Here is a 22525-nt window from a genome sequence, read left to right on the forward strand (position 1 = left end):
TAATTAAATATTTATGTTAAGGAGAGGTTGAATACACCCTAATAAAGTGTCCAGTAAGCGTGTTAACGTATTACCTCTTGCTATTATTGGGCCACGATCAATAAGTAATACAATAATTTAAAAATAACAACACACTAAAATCAAGTGTTGTTGAAGTCTATTTTATTTATTATACCTTCCAGTTCTTTTACTTGTTTTGTTCTCAGTTCCTCTTTGAAATCTATTTCAAGTTTGTTTTTGAAGACGACGATGACAGCGTGTTTTACGCTTCCTTTTTAGAGGGCGTCCCTCCGCGGAGACACATCCTGACGCACCGTCAGGCACAGAGAGATCTGAAGTTGGGTGAATATATCCTCGAGTAGTGCCGAGTCATGCAAACTGGCTTCTGCTGTTGTGATACCACTTTTTTTTCTTCACTCTTTTGTGAAGTAGGCAAATTACGAGAGCGAGTCGGCGCTCTGAGGCATTGTGTACTTTGGCACAACATCACTGCAGTCCCACACCAGCACAGGCGAAGTGCGCGTGTTTGTACTGGAGTTAGTTTAGGTGAGTGGAGCGCTCCCTCCCTCCACTCACCCCACCCCCTCCCTCCCTCCTCTGGCCTTATCAGCACGGGGGCACCTGCACGCCTGCGCCAAGCTCTCCCAGCCCCTCCATCATCTGTCCCTTAGCTCCCACATCCATTACAGGGCAGGACTGATAGCATTTGCATGTAGACCGAAAGAGGGACAGAAAGAGAGGGAGGGGGAGAGAGAGAGATGTAGGAGAGTGAAGCAGGGGGAGGCGGAGGGAGCATATGACACAAAGGAGAGGGAGAGAGAGAGAGAGATCGGAGCATTAGAGATAGGAAAAGGGAGAGGGAGGCTGCAGATATCGATGGTGTTAACGATGGAGCGTTAGGATCCAGGGAGGTGACAGTTAGCCAGACCCACGGCTGGGGGTAAAGACATTTGAGGAGGGGGGACTCCTCCTCGGTGAGCTCAGGGGGAGGCGGAGGGAGGAGGAGGAGGATGGGCCTCGAACACAGACTTGCAATGGCACTGCAAAAATTGGATTAAAGCAGTATGGTAACGTTTTCTGATATCCTTTTTTTTCTTTCCTTTTTTAAATTTTTCATTTTCATTTTCCTGCGCTGCTTGTGTCTCGTCCTCGCGTGCTCGCTGGCATCACGTCCCCGCGCGTCTCCCGCTGAGTGAAGAATGCACAGGCATCACCCTGTCCTCTTGTTTTCACGCCATAGACATCTGCCATCTCCATCCTCATCCTCACCGCTTCTCTCCCGACCTTCAGGAGTCTCGGCTTCATCCACAGCGTCGCTCCGTGGATCTTTTATTATTATTATTATTATTATTATTATTATTACACGTTTAAACAGAGACACCGCGTCAGGTTTGAGCACCACCGCAGCCGTCGCTATATGCCGATTTGCGCTTTTTTTTGGTTGCCCACTTCACCCCCTCTGATCCTGCGAGTGATAGCCACTCAAAAAAGCATCCCACTTTTTATTCATCTATTTTTTTCAGAGATCAGGAAAAAAATGATGTTGTTTTTCCATCACGGGGCTGCAGTCATGCGTTTTCCTCTCCATCACACCGTGATTGTAACCTACTTTTACAATCACAGCGCGTGCTCATTTCACGCAGTCGCGCAGATATAATGTAAAATAAATCCTCGCGCCATCCCGCAGACAGAAACGAGAGCAGTGCTGTGAGAAATATCTCACAGCACTGCTCTCGTCATGTGTGAGCCCAAACTCGTGTCTGAGGGTCTGATTGCTGCGTTTTGACGTCAGGCGGAGAGTCATTATCAAACGCGCCATCTGCCAAAGCCGCACATAAACATATAATACTGACCAGGGAATCCCGCGTGGATCTGTCAACGCGGGGTCTCGTCGTGTAAAAGGGATTACATCCTCAGGCTGTTATGTTTTTTGTTTTTCTGAAGGAAAAGTCAGACGAAGGTTCAGGCAGAAATAGATTTACATACACGCTCAGCGTGTCTTTAGCATTAAAGTACACGCCACGTGCTGCACACCTTCGTGGGTTTACATGTGTAGTTTGCTTCGATCTTAACTAATCGTCATCGTCTTCTTCTCCTTCTTCGTTTTTTGAGGCTCAGCAGGGCAGGAAGCATCATCTAATTAATGCATGGTGGCCTTTCTATGTGGTCTCTAATCTCTCCGCTAGATCGGTTAAAGCTAATATGCCCCGAGTGGGCAAAATGACACATTTTGACAGTCCCATCGAAGGAGGTTTATTTATTTTGTTGAGTGATTTTACTGAGGTTACTCCGGTGTTTTGTTTCTGGCAGTTGAGATCTGGAAAATATAATCTGCAGTTTAGAAAAACAGAAGAAATTTTGTTTCCTGCAGAAAGTAAAGATTCAAATACTTTACATTTTGTCTGTTTCTGTGAAGATAATTTTTTGAATTACACACAACTAAAAATGAACTGAGTGTTTTATGTATGCGACCTATATGATGTACTTTAATTATAAACGAAGCATTACTGTTTTATTGTCATACAGCACCAGTCTTGAGCCAACCCTTGTCTCTTTATATTTTGCTTCGGCTTTCCAAAGGTCTTTCAAAGTTTGTTCTCACTTTCAGTCCAGTCCTTGTACCTTGTACCTTGTACCTTGTACCTATGAGTCATTCAAGAACAAAAACAACATCTCACTCAAGGGATGAACCAGTGTTGTCTCTATATGTGACAGAACATTAGCAAAGAACCGATTTTAAATTGCATCATATCTAATAAATATTTAATAATAGATTTTTTAATAAGTCTAATCTAGGCACTTTGTTACTAGCAGCCTGTCACAACAGCATATAACTTGTTTCCATTTCTTTAGCTGAATCTTTGAATAATGCTTAATATAAAGTTTAAAGGAAGGAAGGAAGGAAGGAAGGAAAGGAAAGGAAAGGAAAGGAAAGCCCTGACACAGGACCTAAAAGATGCATCTGACCTTGAATGTCCTTCAAGTATCCTGGATATCCCTGAAGGCTACTTAAAGAAATTACAAGAATTACAAGAAAGCTTGAGGAAGAGAGTTCAGGCGGTCATAACAAAATATTGAATTTCAAGCTTGTTGGAGTTGTACAAACTCTGTTTGCCTTAATGTGCTGTATTTATGTTAAGTTTGCACATGTAAATCACTGCACCTATTTCCCATTAAAACACATAGATATAAGGAGTGGCTCAAGACTTTTGCACAGTAATGTTTATGTGAATATAACACCAATAATAACAGCCTGTGTTGGCACCACATGTCTGCAGATGAACTTCTTTTCTTGTAAAACCCAGTCTGTGAAGAGTCAGCTACAGTGAAGATGTTTCTCCAGCGCCGTTTATCTGAATAACCTTTGTTATCTCTACTTTTACACTTTTATACTGATGAGGCTCTGATTCCTTAGTTTGACTAACACCTCTAATGTATCTGGAGCAGTTGTAGCTCTCTTTTCACCCCTGAATAGCAAGTCACTGCCCTCTTGTCCCCTCAGCTGGACAAGAGTGAGGTGGCAACTCTAGGCCTGCCCTCCACTACCAGCCATGGAGGCTCTGACACCAACATCAGCATGGACGGAGCGGGGGCAGCAGCGGCGGTGGGGTCGGTGTCTGGGGGCATGGCGGGGGGAGCGGAAGGTGCTGTGGCCGGTGAGCCGCAGCGGACACGTGCTGCTCTGGAGCATCTGCAGCAGAAGATCCTAAAGGTCACCGAGCAGATTCGCGTGGAGCAGGAGGCGCGTGACGACAACGTGGCGGAGTACCTGAAGTTGGCTCACAACGCGGACAAACAGCAGGCGTCCAGAATCAAGCAAGTGTTCGAGAAGAAGAACCAGAAATCGGCACAGACTATTGCGCACTTACACAAAAAACTAGAGCACTACCACAAGAAGCTGAAGGAGATAGAGCAGGTAAGTGTGTGCGTGTGCGTGTGTGTGTGTGTGTGTATGCACGTGTCTTTCTTCGTGGTCTATTGGAACATTTATCTTATGAGTGACTTGAACAAGTGTTCAGTCTATCTTTGGGAGCGCAGTGGAGTCCAGAAATAGACTGATGATTTCCCAAACACTTATTTAAACCAGTGCATCCCCCCTGTGCCTCACCTGATTCTTCACAGGGACTGCTTTCCTCATCTGTGTTATGAGGGTTAAAACTTACCCTCATAACATGATCAGCTCTCTCCTTTAGGATCCTCCACTTCTCTGCTTCCTCATTCCTTTTCCCCTCTTCACAGAATGGGCCAGCCCGGCAGCCGAAGGATGTCCTGCGGGACATGCAGCAGGGACTGAAGGACGTGGGAGCCAACGTTCGTGCTGGGATAAGTGGATTCGGAGGTGGAGTAGTTGAAGGGGTTAAAGGAGGAGTTTCTGCTCTCACGCACACGGCCGTTGTCTCCAAGCCACGAGAGTTTGCCAGTCTTATAAGAAACAAGTTTGGCAGTGCTGATAACATTGCTCACCTAAAAGACACGCTAGAGGACGGAGTTGGGGGCCACGCTGAAGACACCCCCACGCCCCGCGCCCTGAGTGGAAGCGCCACCCTGGTCTCCAGCCCAAAGTACGGCAGCGACGACGAGTGTTCCAGCGCCACGTCTGGATCCGGAGCGGGCAGTAATTCTGGTGGGGCTGGTGGAGGAGGAGGGGGTGGTATGTTAGGCCCAACGATGGGGAGCCCCAGATTGGACGGGCACCACCACCACCACCATCACATGCATAGTTCATGGGACTCTTTACTTGAGGGTCTGCAGGAGATCAAGGCCAGCCAGACGCACATGGAGGACGCCATCGAGGACATGAAGGGCCAGCTGCAGAGCGACTACTCTTACATGACTCAGTGCCTGCAGGAAGAGAGATACAGGTAGATGTCCCTGCAAAGAAAAGCAATCACTAACGTGCTACACTGAACATCAAGATGCAATTCACACAAGGAAAAAACAACTCAGTCCCCACTGCTCCTTTTAAAATCATCATTAAATATGTACTTTAGAGCAGGGGTGTCAAAATTAAGGCCCAGTCGCCAAAAGTGGCCGGAAAAGTGCCGTCCACTAGACGTTATTGGAAAATGTGAAGGAGGGCATCGGGTTTGAAATTTCTGACTACATTTTCAGAGCTTTACAGCTTTTCCTTCTGATAAACACCTCCCCTCTAACAGTGCATGCAACACAAATTAATTATTCACTTAATAATTCATTATTAATTAAGTAATAGATAAACAACAATAGCACTCAGAGAGCACAACTCCCCCTGAAGGTCAAGGAGTATACTAAAGCTTTTGTTTTGCAACATGCTGTCTGACCTTTGACCTATGACCTTAAAGCCTTAAATGCTAGTGTATTTTATTATCTTTACCCAGACGATTGGTGCAGAATCGGCCAAAATCTTTGGCTTCAATAAGCTGCAATAACTTCAGATTTTGACATTTCTTCATGCAGTGTGTGATTTTGTCATCGTGATCAATTAGGGCATCATATTGAAAAGAATTACAAGCGTGTTCTCTCCATGCCCTTTCAAATGTTTTTTTTTAACCTTGGGCGCTAGAAAATGAAGGTCAAGGTCAAATGCTTAGCCAACCTAGGTAATCATGTCATTCAAGCCTGTTATACTGTTGTGAAGATTGAAGATCCATAAAACACTGTGGGTAATATAAAGTTTATACTGATTTTTACATTTGGTGTGACCATGACCAGATTTCCTCCCAAATGAAATCAGCTGAGCTCTTATTGATCTCTACCATCACACAAAATTTCAAGATGGTAGAGTGGTAGATGGTAGAAAGCAACAAACAACCAGAGGATGAATTAAATACAAGGAAACTTCTATTTTTTTGCCCTCTACTAAATGTATGTTTTGTACAATGAGTCCACAATAATAAAAAAAAGAAAAATAAATGACATCACAGGGATTAAATATGTAGATAAACCATGTAAAACAAGTTTGACATGCATGCTTTGGAGTACAGTGTGTGCTGCGCTGTGTGTTCAGGTATGAGCGACTTGAAGAGCAGCTGAATGACCTGACGGAGCTGCACCAGAATGAGATGACCAACCTGAAACAGGAGCTCGCCAGCATGGAGGAGAAAGTCGCCTACCAGTCGTATGAGAGGGCGAGAGACATTCAGGTAAAAACAAAGACTCCGATAGATCGTTGGAGACTTTGGAGTTTGCTAGAAGTTGGGATCAGAGCTGTGTGTGGGCAATATGTTTCTCCAAAACCTGTATATGCTTCAAAGACGTGAACGTACAAACTGTGTTTACTGACTGTGATTTTCAGAGGTAGTTTCAACTCTGACTAAAGCAGTTGAATTAAGACATTATCATTCCCTGTAAAAGGTGTCTTAGATTTTCAGGCCTTTTAATGAGGTTTTGAAAAACAAAATCGCACTAAGTGGGTTCATTTCTTTGGGATCTGCACACACAGGAGGCAGTCGAGTCATGCCTGACCCGCATCACCAAGCTGGAGCTGCAGCAGCAGCAGCAGCAGGTTGTCCAGTTAGAAGGAGTGGAGAATGCCAACGCTCGAGCTCTGCTGGGGAAGCTCATCAACGTCATCCTGGCGCTCATGGCCGTGCTGTTGGTCTTCGTCTCCACTCTGGCCAACTTCATCACCCCTCTGATGAAGACCCGGGCCCGCGTAGCCGCCACCGTCCTGCTGACATTGCTGCTGTTCGTGCTGTGGAAGCAGTGGGACTTTGTGGAGCTGTGGCTGCTGCCCAGCTAAACTTCCTGAAAGACACTCTACAGGAGGAAGAGGAGGAGGGGATCAGAGAAGCTGATTCCAGCTCAGTTCGCCATCACTGAAGGGACCCAGAGACTGAAGTGAAATGAAAGCCACTGCGGCGAGTTCCCTTTGAGTTTGAAGGCGGAGTGAGAGAGAACAAAGCACGGCACTTTTTAGTCGAGACCCGGCCTACAGGGAGCGCCGAGAGGTGTTTACAGAGCAAAAACAAGTGAAATTCTCTGCTTGCCAAGTGACAAAAGACATCCTTCCCTCTCACCCACATGTACCGGCACTGATGACCAACCGTCGATCGCATCGCTGTCACCAAAAACTGAGTTTCTTGCAAGAAATCTTTGGCCTTTTTCTAATGATTTATGATACATTCATTACAAAGACAGGAGCAAAAATAAAATGCCCGATCATGTTTGCTGTAATCTTCATGTTGAAGCTAATGTGTATTTGAGAGGAACAAGGTGTTTTTTCTTCTTTTCTCCATGAATGTTATGTGCTCATGCATGTCCTCATATGTGCACTGAGATGCATCTAGCTGGCATGAGTTAACATGTCATTACTGACAGACTGAATCTTCTATAACTGCCATTTTGGTGTCAGAATTGCAGCGCGGATCTGTCGTATCTCCACTCGGTGTCATTCCCGGTTTGTTTCACATTCTTCTCTGGTGTTGAAGCAGTGCTTTTTCTTTCGTTTTCCTTTTTTTTTTTCTCTTGCAAATGAATGAATAGTTAAAAAAAATCTGCTACAATTCACCATACTGACTCAACAGTGTAAAAATCTGCTCTGTCCACAAATGCATTTTCATATTATATCTATTGTAGAACTGCTACTATCCACAGTGTCAACTTAACTGGCATGTTCAAAGTTTATATCCAGTTTGCAAAAAAAGAAAAAAAAGAAAAGAAAGAAGAATTATTGCTGTTTTATTAAACAATGTAAGAAATAAATGATTTCATATATTAGGCTGACCTTGATCCATCTCCTCATCGTCCTTCACGCCGACACCCGTTTGTTTTTTTTACTTTTAAAAACGTATTTGCATATGCAGGCACCAAAGTGTATTCTCTTTTGATTGCTTATAATAATTGTAAGATTATTGCATATAAATGGGTGGTTTTGCTGTTACAATGTGAATGCATGGGAAGCATAAAAAAGCAGCAGAGAGTGGATAAAGCTCCAGCTCTGACTGTGTGCATAATCATCGGATTACCTTTGGTTGGAAGAGGTAGGCCCGAAGGACGGGTAAATGTTAGTTTGCGGTGAGCTTGGCCATCCTTTTGCTCCACCCTTGACCATTGCATACAAACAAAGTAACATAGATCTTCCATAAAAGTCAGATATGAAGCATGGAAAAAGGGAAATTTAGGAGCTTCCAGTGTGAAAGAGTCCCATAAGCTGATTGATCTTAAGCATTTAAACACATACACATACCTTAAGGGAGCATTTGTAGAATGCTGTTTCAGACACTGTTGGCATGTTTATGGATCACAATTACTGATTCATATTTTTTTCATTTGGGAGTGGCGGCCACGCCCCTGATCACTTTACTGTTAAGGCAAGAAAGAGATTTACATTTGATTATGAGCACCATCAGATTATATTTCTAAGAACACATTAGTGGTTAGGCCTCGGATCAGCTGTGCATCCATCTGGTAACCTGATTATTTCAGTTCTACTTTACTCTCTTGGCTCAGCCATGAAGCTAAATTCATGAAGCTGCTCATAACCTTCTTTTAATCAGAATCACCACTCCCTCTGGAAAAAATACTATATAAAAAAAATAAATAAATAAGCAAGAGAACCAAAGCATCTCAATTTTGTTTTGTCTTTTTAATAATTACTGTCAGGCAAAACCCATATGACCATTACATTTATGACAGGTATTCTTACAGTACACGACAGAACTCAAGGGGATCAGAGCCGGTGGCATGGCCACACCTGACCGCTAAAAAGTAAGACATTCATCGTCATTAGATTGTTCCAACTGTCACAGAGTTCACAAATGTATTTTGCATTTGACTCGTATCAAACACAGTTTTTCTTGACAACCTAGCAAAATCTAAAGACCTCGATAGAAACAGCAGAGTAGAAAACAAAATAAAAAAAGACAACAGAAAAAAAACCCCAAAACACATTGTATATAACAAGCAGAAGAATTCCTGATTTTCTTAAATTTCCTGTCAAGATGCGAGATGTACAATATATTGCTTTCAGGTGCTCAACTCAAAAATGGGTACCCCAAAAAACAGATAAAAGAAAGAAAGAAAAAGAAACCACACATTCTTCGGTATCTACCCTTTAACTCGCGCCCCGTCTCCGGCAGGTTAAGAGAGGCGGCATGTCCAACCCAGGCTCAGACCGGTCTAACCGCAGGAGGAGGAGCAGACACTTCAAGGTGTTACGGGAGCCGACAGCAACAGCTCCTCCCGCAGCTTTCCACTGAGTGTCTGATACTCGTGCTTTTTGCTTCTTTTCATGGAACAGAGCGGCTACAAAATAAACTAAAAACAAAACCTATTCATGTTCACTGAGAGCCTTGAGCCTAAGACACAGTATCCAGTCACAGCAGTACATCTGAGGGAGAGGACATGATGAGATACAAATGACACAGGGGTGAGTATTAAAAGTTTCCATAACTGACGTTTCACGATAATTAAAAAAGCTGAGCAGAAGGCAACATGGAGCGTGGACCATCAGTGCGGTCGCTGGCAACGTTAAAAATGTGTCGCTTCATGTAAAGCTCAGCGGTCAAACGCGCGATTACGTGTAAAAATGCACATCGTCAACATTACTGTGGCCAAACGCTCCAAAGTCCAGAATCCGTGTTGCCTTTTTAATGTAAAATGCTGTCTCGGGGAGAGCGCCTGGTTGTTCCCAGACTCAACAGACACGAGCCTGATGGTTGTTGTTGTTGTTCAGCAGGACAGAGTCTGACCACAGTCTTCAGGCCAGGAATCAATACGCTGGTCCTACAGGCTGAGAAACCTGGGCTTCATTTACGAAAATGTTTTCTTACAGAGTCAAAAGTAAGACATAAACCCAGAGCTTTCTGATCTACTAGCTATGGCAACATTACTCACCACTATCATACTTCTTATCTGGATTGTGCTGCTAAAATGTTATGACATCTGGGAAAGCATCAGAAAACCTTTTCGTGAATGCAGCCCTAAGTTTCCACGCACAGGTTATCATCACAGCGAGAGGTACCTAAGCAGACCTCTGGGTATAGAAGAGAATATAGGCCTGAGTGTTGCACACTTCCTCCACACTGCAAACCTTCATCTCAGAGTCATTACAGTGGACCCAGAAACCTGAGGATAGCAAATGCACATTAAAAAAGATGTTAAAAAAAACAACAACACAGCAGAACATTTGCATCTTAAATAAACCACAGGATGCTGTGCGCTCTTCCTCACCTCCTTCTGTATTGTAGCAGTATGCGGTGTAGTGCCCTGAGCCGAAGCCTTTACCATGATGCATAACTACAGCAGACAGATCGTAGGTGTAGCCTCCTCTGTGGACAGAGTGACCTGAGCCTGTGCAGCAGTATGGTTTGATGTTCAGAACCTGGTCAAAGGCCACATGGACGCCGATTTTCTCCCTGTGGTTCCGCCCCGACCATCTGCCGTACAACAGGCGATAGTTAGTGTTGCTACACTTCACAAGCCTCGTCTTACAAAAAAAATAAATAAAGGTCGAGCACCCCAAGTTCACAACGCAAACAGAAAAAACAAGATCAAAACTACAGGAAATCCTGAAATTTCTTTGAGAAATTTCAAAGAACTTGGTTTGGAAGTAAAAAAAAAAAAAAAAAAAAAAAAAAAATTATATATATCAGCCTTTACAGAAACTTGCCTGAAGCGTTTGAGGTGCAGCCGGAGAACCTGAGGTAAACGGTAGATCAGAAGCTGCTTACATGCTTCTGACAGAACTAAGGGTTTGTGGGATGATTTCCGTCTTCTTTCTGAAACCATGAAACAAGGAGATCACAGGTTACTGATGCGAGGCTTTGTTTCCGCTGCACAAGTGACGCTTTCTTGCAAAATCTCAGGCTTTGCGAAAGTGTTGTGTGGCTCTCTCAAAGCTGCCAGCCTAGTTTTTAAGTCACTGCCTCCGCCGGAGCTGTCAGCAGGAGATTAAAGAGCTTCTTAGACAATGAATAAATAAATAACACCGTTGGCTTCATTAATCTGTTGAAAGCATTCAGTCATTCAGGTAAAGGTCACTTTACACACAAATGTTCCTCACGGGTACATTCAGATGCACCCACAGTTCTACAGTGTACTCTGTATGCACACCATGGGTGAAATCTGACAATACATTACCTGACAAATCATACTTGAGGTAAGTGTTTACACTTTACTGATGTTTATTTGATGATTTGGGACCACAAGACTTCGCACTTCAGTAAATACAGCAGCTTTTACCTCACCTCCCTGAAATGAATCACTTAAACATTTTTTCCTGATAGATCCTGTCTCCATTCCAGTGAAAACTTCTAACTACATAACTGGAAAATCTGTTTTCTAGTAGCGGGGTGACTAGTTGTTCTGTTTACTTAGAAGAAATGGCTACTTTAGTAGGAAAAATGCAGGAAAACAGAACACTAGTAGTTGAATGCAGCTTACATTTCTGGATGTATGCGAAGCCGGCAGCCTGAAATTTGTCTCAAAATCCTACGTGACCATGTGATGTGATCTGTGCGTGCCAGGCCATTCGTGAGTAGGAGGATGTCTGTAAAGTTTCAGACATTTGTATGCACAGGAATTGTGAGCAGCTGATCAGTATTCATTCAATATTTATTCAAATGTGGATGTGCGCATTTGTAAAACAGTTTCGCGTGTGGTAAAATTGCTTTGAAATTGCGTGGACTGAAGCACCTGCTTGTGTGTTCTCAAACGCTACACACACATCAATACATACATTTGTAAATCTTGCTTTATGCATTTGGATCACACTGAATGCATGTGTAACACTTCGGAGACGAACTTCTCTCCATCCTGAAAAATCAAGTCTTTTAACTGATAACGTCGGGAAACGCATGCATGCGGTCGTAATCCTGTGCAATCCTCTTCATTTATGCGACAGTTTGCATGTTACTATTGTGCGTCTGATGAGAATGAAATGACAGCTTTTAATTAGTCATGACCCGGGTGTGCGTTTAGTTCCGATGCCATCAGATTAACAGGAAAATGTTCTGAACGCTTCATTTTTACAAGTTGCTGTCCTGACATTCTCAGTTATTCATAGAAATACCTCGCAAGAAAAACTGCATTGACCTTTAAAGAAAAAGCAGGGTCCGGAGTCAAAATGAATAAATCATGAAGGGAAATCTATAACTTTAAGTTCCACTTTGGATAATAACTTATTTAAAACCAATTCCCATTAGAATCCAAATTGTGTAGGTATGGTCCACTATCCAGTTCTCTGTCTGATGAATCAAGAGAATAATTTAACTGCTAATTGATATTTTAGGGTTGATAAGCAGCTTTATCAGAATGCATCCAAGTTGTCATATAATAGGCAGATATCCTGAAACAATACAGATTTATTCAACTCGAGCTTAAGAAGCAAAGTCTTATCAGCTAATAATGAACTTAAGACGAGCTTGGCTTGTGGTGCATTAAACATTGTACTGACTGTTGCAGTGGTTGCAGGCGTAGATGCTGCCTTCAAGAGCCTCCATCTCTGTAAACTTGGACAGCATCTCAGTGAGGGTGCAGCTACGCTGGTAAGCCGTCGAGCTCGAGCCTTTGTCTATGCTGTGGTATCGCTCTGGAAACTCCAAAGACAAATCCCAGAATGGCTCTACTGTGTTAGACTTGTGCTTACAGGATAGGCATGTCACCTAAAACATACAGAGAAGAGGAGGAACACAAGCAAAGGTGAGTGTGACGACGATTCCAAGTTTCAGCTGTAGCAGAACTCTGGAAAGTGGTTCAAACAAATAAATAAACTGATTTAATAAATGAAACAAAAATATCTGCCTGAATTACAAAACCAGACACTTCCCCATTCTAACTACATTCCAGCACAGGTTTATGCTCTTCATACATGATCACAATCAATCAACTGTCTTCTTTGGCCTGCTCTTCCAGGCAACTGCTTAACCCACCGTGTCTCTGCATTTTATTCTTTAATGCAGATGCATGCCTCTTTTTTATTACTAAACTCACAATCTTAACTGTGATTGGTCAAACCCTGCAAACAGAGCTGAACAGATGCAGTTAAGACTTTTTTTGTTTGTTTATTTGTTCACAACACCAAAAACACATCACCTTGAAGTGGATTGAATTTTGAATTTTAAAAATTAAATCGCAATTAGAACTGCAGAGTGTCGCCTTTGAAACTGCTGGACTTTGGGGGGAGGGTGTTCTGTGTAATGCGTGCATGTTGCATGGGAAGCGTTTTGGGTACTCCACCGTGCTCCAACAGTCCAAACACATGGATGTAAGGTTAGCTGGTGATTCTAAAGCAGCTATAGGTGGACATCACAGAGACAATACACTACAACGCACCATTGTAGTGTATTGTAGTGTAAGTCTGGTCCTCCTCATGCACCACCCTAAATGATTATAGGAATGTGGTGATGTGACATCTAGAGCAGGGCGATATGACCAAAAATATTTATCACGATATAGATTTGAAAATTTGCGATAACGATATAACTGACGATAATTGACACTAGACAAAATACTTTACAACTCCACTATTTTATTAGTGCAAAAAAACAAAAAACAAAACATGTATTTTCACTTAAACAAGCAGCTGTTTTTTTGCATTAAAGTTATATAAAAACGTAACAGTGCAAATGCAAATTCCTTGCTGACAGTTCAACCAAAAAGCATTTCCAGTAGAAACTGGCCGACATATCCTCAGCATAACCAAGTATAATATCCACAAAACTTAAAAAGAGGTTATACACACACAATACAGTAATATTATGTTGAAGCACCGTATGTATCACTCCGCGAGGCTCCCGCCTAAGATAGCCGTAATGCGCCGACAATCCATCAAGCGGTGCAGGTTCGTAGCTTAGCAAAGTCGTACTAAAACATTTTCGAGCGCCGTGTACATAAAATCGTTTTGAGGTCAGTAAACACAACCAGAATTCAAACATAAGGCACACGGGATTATAATGGGCACTGTCGATTTTCAGAAAAATCAAATGATTGATTTTAAGTGTGCTGTATTTACCAAAAAACACGGTAATAATGACGGCCCGCTAGCACGCTCTACCAAAAATAGTGCTTTGTTGTGTATCTGACGGACGAAAGCTAAACCAGTTCCACACCACTGAAGTTGCAGCATTTTTACAAACCAATTCTGGTTCATCCGTTTCATTCAACAATCCGCTTTCGCCCTTGTCATTCTCTGTCGCCGCCGTGCCTTTTTCGCCATGTGCGTATGAAAACAAAGGCACTGCGCACGCGCATTTTACCCATATTCTATCGTGATATTTCATTTTCTTGTCGTTGCCCAACATTATACCGGTATTACCATGAACGGTATGATATGGCCCAGCCCTAGTGACATCACAGTTTTTTCATGCAACCACAGACTTTGATTAACTGGAAATCTGTATCCATGGCATCTGTATCTGCAGCACAGTGTATAAATTTCAGCTTATATATAATTGATATTAACTGATATGGGCCTTTGTGATTGGTAAGAGCACCTAAGTTGATACCTTTTACTGATGTCAGTGGCCGACGTTTATCTGATGTCTCATGTGAATTTTCTCAGTGTTCAAAGTTAACTGGGGACTAACTGAAGGACAGCTACAGGAGCTGATTACACCTCTTCAAAACAATGACTACAGCTTAACTGTACCCGGTGAAGCATGTTTTTGCAGAAGCATCCCAGAAACAGCACCTACTAAAAATACCACTGGGTCATTTTTTTCTCCTTTTTTTTTATCTTGTCTTCATCTTGTAGGAAGGAAGTTAGACCCAGGAGAGTAAAGAACATGGTCAATTTTCAAAATAAAAAGGCATGAAGACTAAAACGCTATCCTTTTACTTATCACTTATTAATTAACATTTATTACTTATTTTATTATCAGATTTGTGTCTCTGGCACAAAGGGGGAATATAAATATACAGAAATAATAATGAAAGCAAAACAAAACACAAAAGTCAAAATCTTGGCATTAGCCCAGAACTTCACAACAGACATGCAGAAATGGAAAGCAAGAGGGAAAAGAGATAAATACACAAACAAAACAACCTACATCACACTGGACAACACTGACTGCATGCAGTTATAAGTTAGGAGTCTCACCTGGCTGAGTAGCTGCCCGTGAAAGATGGTGTTGAGAACCTTTAGCACTTGCTTGGATAGTTTCCTCTTTGTGATGGGGATGACTATCCGCCTTTTGGACCCCTCTGTGTCCAGCTCCTGCTGCACCTTGTCCAGCAGCTCACACAAGAACTCCTGGGCATCCTGCTGGTCGTATCCACGGAAAGCTGGGATGAGGTTCCACACAGAGTGCAGCATGGCAAAGGGAGATACTAAAGACCACCGGCCTGACCACATGACCCTGAAAAGCGTATGTAACTCATGGCACAGAGACATCTGCTGGCGGGTGGAGCAGCGAGGAGGAGGCGAGACGCTTTCCTTTTTCCCCACGGGCAAATTCCAACAGCCCGCCTTCCCCATACGTCCAAGAGGGTATTCTGCCAGCGCTGTGTTACCACTGCTGACCACACCTCCTGTCACCCCCTTCATCCCCTGGGAGTGGTTGGTCTTGGCAAGTAGCTCCTCAGTCTCACACAGGTCCAAAGTGAGAAAACACTCCCTGAATTTCTGCAGGTGGCTCAGCACTTGCAATATTGAGTTCATGTAGCACGTGTTCCCCAAGTTGCGCAGACCGGTGACCCCCGGAGCGAGTCTCCGTCGTGTGACTGCATGCGTGGAGTAGTATCGCCTCAGTCTGGCAGCTTTGCCATTCTGAGAAGTCTTGCGGGACAGGGTTAAAAGTGAAGGCTTCTTTTGGGCAGGAGGAGGAGGTAGGCGTTCTGGAGGGTCGCGAAATTTGCGTGGAATGAGTGTGATGGTTGAACGTGGCGCCTGAGTAAGAAGCCTAGCACTCTTCCTGGGAGGAACATTGCCAAGTTCTTCCATGAGTCTCTTTTTCACCTCCTTCTTTTGTCTTCTAGCTTCCTCGAGTTTCTCTTTACGCTGATTCTGGAGCTCCTGATGTTTGCTGATCCACATCCGGAGCATTTTCCCCAGGAGTGCTTTCCTCCTGTGCCGCAAGGCCAGCTGCATGGCGGGCTGCGGCCCACTTTCCCCAACCCAGGGAGTACACTCCCCCCCTGTTGAAGAGCGCAGTGAGCGCCTACCCGGGCTCCGAACAGTGGAGAGCGCCCCTCTGAGGAGTTTGAGGTCACCCTCTGCGTTATCGTTGAGTACATAGTCTCCACAGGCAAAGCAAAAAACATCCAGCTCTCGCACCTCCATAGCCAGCGGATGGTGCGACTCCTGAAAGTGTTTGAGTGAGTGCTCCTCCATAAACCGTCCACAGGCCACATGGGAGCACTTGAGGCAGGCCCACACCGAATCGGTGGTGCTGCAGTCGACACAGTGCCATTTTTGCGGATTAAGGATCGAATGGTCTTGGCCTAGGCGAAGGCGTACCACGTGCTTACAACGATCCATTGCTCCAGATACACATGTGGCCTCAGCGATAGGACACACGTCCCGCAGCCAAACAGCAACTCATTCTGTAGAGGAAGAAAAAAAATAAAGCAAGATTACTGCTGATAGCAGAATCCAGTGTTTTTGTTTTTCTAATGAAAAGACTGCAGTGTATAAGCAACTGTCACAAAACAAAAAAGAAAGAAGATGTACTAACTGGAAAAGGAGTTTTTGTGATCAAATTCTGGACAACACATCACAACATCTGCAAAGAACACAACAGGACAGTTCAGCCCGATCACCCATGCCCACCGTCAGCACCAGCGGCTCCAGAGAGAGTCTGAGAAATAGGGGTGAAAGCTGCAATGAAAAAACAAAAAACAGACAAAGCAACCACTCCACCCCACCCCACAACGACAGAGATAAATCACACACTTCTCCAATTAATGAAAACCACGCATTTAGGAAATTCTCAAAAATCTATCTTTACACAAAAAAGTGGACTGAAAACAAGTGACCATAAAACTTCTTAACAAAAAGTAACATAACTAAATAACTCAGGAAGTGACTTTTTTGTGGAAATCTCCTCCAGTTGTGACACCGACTGCCCTGGTTGACATTACTGTGAATAAACGTGGCAAATGATTGACATCTACAGGAATCACACACGGAAAAGGAACTGTTATGTCGCTCTCGTTATTTAAGAAAATCAACATGTGGCCATTTGATCAGGGGCAATAATTAAAACGGAGCTTTAGGGCAAGGAAATGATGACATGAACGTCTGTCTGTCCATTGAAATGATATTCTTAACGTTAATGGATGTAGTTATGTACCTCACCAGTACCAGCGCTGTGCTACATCACTTTCTTTTTTATCCATCTCTTTGTGTAAATGAGCCACTACATTATAATAATAATAATAATAACAATGGATAAAAATAATAATGGCAGCATCAACTTTCAGGTCGGCGCAACTGTTTTTCAGTCGCATGCCACGCTTTTTGCACGCTACAAGTTAACCGCCTCAACTCCTGCATGTGATATTCACAAATGTTAGAATTTCTCCACTGTGTCTGTCCGTGTTTTAAAAAGGATGCCTTCTGACTCAGACAGGCTGGCTCTTAACGCCATGCTAGGCTATCCCACCATCACCATGCTGAAGAACAAAGAGCAGCCAGAGAGCGACTCTCCAGGAACATCCAACAACTTTGTTGGTCCGAGACAGCCCAGCAGGCAGCAACTTAGCTGCCGCCGCTAACCGTTTTTATCCACGGCGGCTGTGCTTAGGGTTTACACCGCTTGCCCCCCCCCACCACCACCTCCTCCCTCCCTTCCCTCTGCTGTGTCTCGCCTAATAACGCGCGGAGTTAAACACGGATTTATTCGCTTGGCTCCAAGCAGCTAACAATTCGCGTTATCTGCTCGCCACAGTTGCTAACGTTAGCTAAGCTGCTAACCTGTTTGTTGAGGACAATCGAAGTTAACCTAACGGCTGCCGTCGGTCGCTAACGTTAAGGCTAGCAAACTGCGCCGTTAACCGTTAAAAAAAAACTACCCGGTGACATTCACCGCAGGAAGCCGGCTGCTGAAACGCGGCTCTCGGCCCTATCGGTGCCCCTCACTATATTTGCAACACCTGATAATGGTAAAGCTGGGTAACGTTACCATCGCCAGCATCCATCCATCCGGTGTACACTCAGAAAGCTGCTTGTTGTCCTCCTCACAGATTGAACAACCCAACTCTCGATCCGAGCACAGACCCCGCCGCTCTCATTGGACTGGGGCTGAGCGGGAGCCGGGCTCTCATTGGCGGAAGGGTTGAACAACAGGCAGCAGGATGGACCGTCCGTCCGTCCACCCACAGCGGCCACATGGAACAATAACCGAGGCCAGAGTGGAAGCCGGGTTTAAGAGGACAGCCGCTACCCCTGACCCCCGGTGTCCCCGTTAAACCCCGTGCGCGCCATGTGTCAGCACGGTAGTGTTAATCTGGTAAAAAACACCTGAGGCGCGTGCGTGTACTGTGCGTGTGTTTAGCTTTAAGATCCCTATTAAGCGCATCTCCTTTGGATGCTGTCGTGGGGAGGGACTACTTTCAAAATGCGTCAGCGCAAATCAGTGTAATTCAAGTTTAAACATAAAAAGAAAGCCGCTGTCTAGAAGAAATGCGCAGCATTCAGGGAGAGTTTGAAAGCTTAATAACATATCACAAGTTCTAAAAGAGAAGTCATGTCAGTTACATATACATACATACATACACATATAGATATATACACATATATATAGATATATATATATACATACATACATGCATACATACATACATACATACATATATATGCATACATACATACATACATACACATATGTATATACATATGTATACACATGTATATATATACACATATATATATATATATATATATATATATATATATATATATATATGTGTGTGTGTGTGTGTGTGTGTGTATATATATATATATATACATACACACACACATACATATATATATATATATATATTTTTTTTTTTTTATTATTATTTTTTTTTTAATTCAATTACTGGTAATTTAATAGGACATTGTTCTGCATTTTTACTCCCCCCCCCCCCCCCTGCTCTAACATAAGAGTCCACTCGATGCCAAGCATAAGTGAGATCTTCAGATTATTGTAGATTAAAGTGTCTATTCTCAGATTTTAGAAGCTAGATCCAGTCTTTTGGACATTTTAACAATCCAATATAAACAATCGAACTTACTGTCACCCTAAGATATCTGCACAGATACTTCTTTGTAATTTAATAAAGCATTTCCACTGTAAACTCATTACATTCGTAAGCACAAGCCTCAACCTAATACTGGAACACTAATCCAACTGCATAAACCTAGGGATTGGACTGACTATGAAATTCCTGGACCTGTAGTCAACATTTAGTTCATTCATTCCTGTCTTTCTGACAGAGAAAAACAAAGAAATCTGATTGTTTAAAAAGGAAAATCTCTCACCTGCTTGTGACATCATCTTTAAACATTCAGCCAGCGCAAAACTTGGATGATGCAACAGATAAAAATCGACCTCTCTCACTGATAAACGTCATCAGATCAGTTGACAGTCAACAGGGCCAGTGTTCAGCTGATAAATTGGTTCATCCCTGTGTAAACTAGCAAGAAATCAATGAATACTTTGTGCCTCTACTCTCAGATAAAAGCGCACCATCAAAAGGGCATCGCAGTATGAACGCTCAGAGACTTTGACTACTTGTTTTCACCGTGTCTCTTTATTGCAAATGCTTTCATCCAACACTAATGTGAAGTTCTGCAGTGATAATAAAACCCCAGACGTTCAAAAAAAAAAAAAAATGCCTGGGTACCAACGCTGATCCATAGGACCAGAAATATACCAACATCTGTACAAACATGGAGAGAAAAAAACAGATATCTTTGTTGCAGACTCAGCGCACATTGGTTCCAGGGATTTGCAGCTTGCGCAGTTTGTTGAATAACTCCAGGTACTGAGTCATGGTGTCAATACAATCTGTTGGTGCAAAGAGTCCCTCGGGCTTGGCAGCAAACACAGATGGCAGTTCAGGGACGCTGGGGCCGAGAAAGGACTGCATAAACTCCTTCATGAGGTTCCAGCAGTCCCCAGGAACGACACAAGGGCAGTACTCCACCTGAGGAAGCAAGCCAGGAGTTAACGCCTCAAGGAGAGAAAGCAGAAGGACGTGACTCGTCTTTATCACAGCATATATACATATACACGCACCTCTACTGATATCCCTCTGGCACTGGAGCTCATCGTCACGGTACCAACTTTTATCAAGAAGTCGCAGTAGCGATATCTCGAACCACGAGACTCCACCTTGTGTCCCTTGGCATTCTGAAAGTGACTTTTCAGCTTCACCATGAGGACATCAAAATTTGCATCCGCTATTAGGCAGGGTCCACCTTCAAACAGAGCCAGGCAGCTCAGGGGGGTTTCGGAGTTGTGCATCACATACAGGAGCTTGGAGGGCTGACCTACAATGGACAGACAACACTTAAAACTGTCAGGTGAGATGAGGAAGGAAATGAAGGTTCCATAAAGTTAGAGAGGCAAGGCTGAGATTTGCAGCTGAGGTTTGGACGTGTACAGTGAGGGATAGTAGATATATTGGGCAATGGATGTTAAAGATGGAGGAGCTGCCAGGCAGGAGGAAAAGAGGAAGACGTCAGAGGAGATTTATGCATGTAGTGATGGAGGACATGTAGATGGTTGGTGTGACAGAAGAAGCTGCAAGGGTGAGATGGAGGCAGATGATCTGTGGTGACATCTAAAGGAACCAGACTTCTGGCCATATAGATATACAACTATTACTTATACTGATGATGATTGTTATTCTCCCACAGATACATTCAAAAACTGTGGCAAAACAGTAGCCAAAGATGCACAGGAGGAATCAGCGGTACTGAAGAGGACAGTAGCAGTATGTCGATGGAACTTGTAACATTTCTAAGGAGGTGCACACCAGGCTGCTGAAGCATAAATCCCCCAATAAAAGTGACTGCCTTACTGTGTTGACCTAACTACAGCCAATCAAACTGGTAAATGAACCAGTACACCAGTACTTATGTAGCTTGTTTTAATGTAGCTGAGTACTCAAAAGCACTTCCTACTACAAGTCTCACACTCACATTCATACAGTACTTTTGTCTATGCCTAAGTGTTTTCTAACACACACACACACACACACACACACACACACACACACACACACACACACACACACACACACACACACACACACACACACACACACACACACACACACACACACACGGATGCATCAGGGGCAACTGAGGGTTCGGCATCTTTTCCATGGATACTTCAGGATGCAGACTGGAGGAGATGGGGATCTATGACGCTCTCTACCAGCTGAGCCACAGCTTGTGTGACAAAAATGTGAATTTTGACGTTTCGTTGTTTTTTTTTAAATATACATGTTATGTTTGCTAATATTGGTAAATAGACTGCACTCAACAGATTTTGTGAAGTGGACATATATATATGTATATACTGGTTTTGCAAGTATCTATATGACACTGACTTCATTGTACCTATATTATAGTCAGTCTAGTCCTTACAAATACTTTATAGAACTGTGACGTTATATTTGTCACAATTTCTCTTGCCCTCTTTGCCAGATCTCTCTAGAATTTTTTTTAATGTCAGTGACACTTAGCTGCATAAATAAGGGAGATATGAAAATCACTTTGCCAAAAAACAAGTTCTGCTTTGTGATAGAAATGTTCTTTCTTACTCAAAATGACTCAGAATCGTTCGTGAGAGATCTGTTTGACAGATTATAGGCCAATAAGTCATTTACAACAGTTCAAATACCGGCAATCTTTTTTTTCTTTGCAAACAATCACACGAAAAGGGGATAAAATACTCTGCAGCCCCACCTAGACATAGACATCAGGTCACCCTCATGGGTGAGTGCATTAATGTGATCTATAAATCTGAATTCTAAAGCTCAGAAACAAACAGATAAAAAATTATTACTGCTGGAATTTCCCGTGGCATGGTAAGTCTCGCAGTCCACGCAGAAGCTGCCTTGCTTCACGGCGCCCAGCTGCTCCAGCTTTTTGTGCAGCATGTCCACAGTCTGCTGCACGCTCTTCCCCTCCGCCACGGGCACCTGGCACACACTGCGGGGCACAGCAAGCAGAGCACTTGAGGGACCAGCATACACTTTGCCCTGTGTCACGTTACCAGCATTGTTGAGTGAGACAGAGCCACGCTCCGCGGATCAATGGGACAAAAAACCACGCAGGATGGTTGAGGCTAGGCTAAAACTGTTTGAATATTTAGGGGTTAAAAAACGTTTAAAATCAAACGTAGGTTTAAAAACCACCTTACCAAGTAACACCCATTGATGTTTTGCCTCTCTTCACTTGTAGTACGGTGTTTGAGCACTTCCGGGTTAAATAAAACCCCTTCCGGTAAAGTGAAAGGAAACAACAGAAAAAAAAAATATTATTGATAATAAAGAATGGTGAATATTAACACCGTTTCACAATGAAACAGTCAACTGACGTTGTTGCACTTTTTTTCTGAAGTGGTCGCCGAAAGCCGGATGTTACGTGAGTGTGTTGCGTCAC

The 22525-nt window shown here is 43.4% G+C and overlaps 3 protein-coding genes and 1 long non-coding RNA gene across 7 annotated transcripts; 2 read left to right on the forward strand and 2 right to left on the reverse strand.

Moving 5' to 3' along the window:
* The first annotated feature begins 888 nt into the window (after window positions 1-888).
* Window positions 889-7710, forward strand: tmcc2 (transmembrane and coiled-coil domain family 2). The gene is made up of 6 exons (XM_085457946.1): window positions 889-895; window positions 980-1062; window positions 3503-3916; window positions 4240-4862; window positions 5987-6122; window positions 6422-7710. Exons 1-6 carry the CDS (start codon window positions 889-891, stop codon window positions 6719-6721), a joined length of 1563 nt encoding a protein of 520 aa, XP_085314072.1. The 3' UTR covers window positions 6722-7710.
* An 837-nt stretch (window positions 7711-8547) lies between these two features.
* Window positions 8548-18107, reverse strand: usp49 (ubiquitin specific peptidase 49). Of its 4 annotated transcripts, none has more exons than XM_085456696.1 (7): window positions 18045-18107; window positions 16596-16643; window positions 15020-16464; window positions 12377-12584; window positions 10592-10700; window positions 10153-10358; window positions 8548-10047 (listed from the first exon to the last, which is right to left on the reverse strand). In XM_085456696.1, exons 3-7 carry the CDS (start codon window positions 16397-16399, stop codon window positions 9944-9946), a joined length of 2007 nt encoding a protein of 668 aa, XP_085312822.1. In that variant the 5' UTR covers window positions 16400-16464; window positions 16596-16643; window positions 18045-18107; the 3' UTR covers window positions 8548-9943. The 4 variants fall into 4 exon arrangements, with proteins under 4 accessions (XP_085312822.1, XP_085312819.1, XP_085312820.1 ...); XM_085456693.1 differs by having other exon boundaries at window positions 16596-16718; XM_085456694.1 differs by lacking the exon at window positions 18045-18107 and adding an exon at window positions 17837-17901 and having other exon boundaries at window positions 16596-16718.
* On the forward strand, window positions 17959-18363 carry LOC146709643 (uncharacterized). Its single transcript, XR_014920466.1, has 2 exons — window positions 17959-18024; window positions 18106-18363. It is a non-coding gene; the product is annotated as an uncharacterized LOC146709643 (long non-coding RNA).
* Window positions 18364-19640: 1277 nt separating this feature from the next.
* Window positions 19641-22490, reverse strand: med20 (mediator complex subunit 20). The gene is made up of 4 exons (XM_085456699.1): window positions 22284-22490; window positions 21927-22072; window positions 20148-20401; window positions 19641-20055 (listed from the first exon to the last, which is right to left on the reverse strand). The coding sequence occupies exons 1-4, from the start codon at window positions 22295-22297 to the stop codon at window positions 19834-19836; spliced, it is 636 nt and encodes a 211-aa protein (XP_085312825.1). The 5' UTR covers window positions 22298-22490; the 3' UTR covers window positions 19641-19833.
* Between the last annotated feature and the right edge of the window lie 35 nt (window positions 22491-22525).

This window comes from Copadichromis virginalis, linkage group LG5 (genome assembly GCF_057382275.1).
Source record: "Copadichromis virginalis isolate Kocher_CV1m ecotype Utaka linkage group LG5, C_Virginalis_male_GT1.1, whole genome shotgun sequence".
NCBI classification, from domain to species: domain Eukaryota; kingdom Metazoa; phylum Chordata; class Actinopteri; order Cichliformes; family Cichlidae; genus Copadichromis; species Copadichromis virginalis.

Excerpts from the sequence above, each read along its gene's own strand:
- usp49 (XM_085456697.1), bottom strand. The coding sequence starts at position 16,399 with ATGGATCGTTGTAAGCACGTGGTACGCCTTCGCCTAGGCCAAGACCAT. Across the intron at positions 12,585-15,019 it reads ACGGGCAGCTACTCAGCCAG|GTGACATGCCTATCCTGTAA; the intron begins GTGAGACTCCTA and ends TGTATGTTTTAG. Across the intron at positions 10,359-10,591 it reads CTGCACCTCAAACGCTTCAG|ATGGTCGGGGCGGAACCACA; the intron begins GCAAGTTTCTGT and ends GTTGTACGGCAG.
- tmcc2 (XM_085457946.1), top strand. Across the intron at positions 1,063-3,502 it reads GCAAAAATTGGATTAAAGCA|CTGGACAAGAGTGAGGTGGC; the intron begins GTATGGTAACGT and ends TTGTCCCCTCAG. Across the intron at positions 4,863-5,986 it reads CTGCAGGAAGAGAGATACAG|GTATGAGCGACTTGAAGAGC; the intron begins GTAGATGTCCCT and ends CTGTGTGTTCAG.
- med20 (XM_085456699.1), bottom strand. Across the intron at positions 20,402-21,926 it reads TGCCACGGGAAATTCCAGCA|GTCAGCCCTCCAAGCTCCTG; the intron begins GTAATAATTTTT and ends TGTCCATTGTAG. Across the intron at positions 20,056-20,147 it reads CCAGAGGGATATCAGTAGAG|GTGGAGTACTGCCCTTGTGT; the intron begins GTGCGTGTATAT and ends TTGCTTCCTCAG.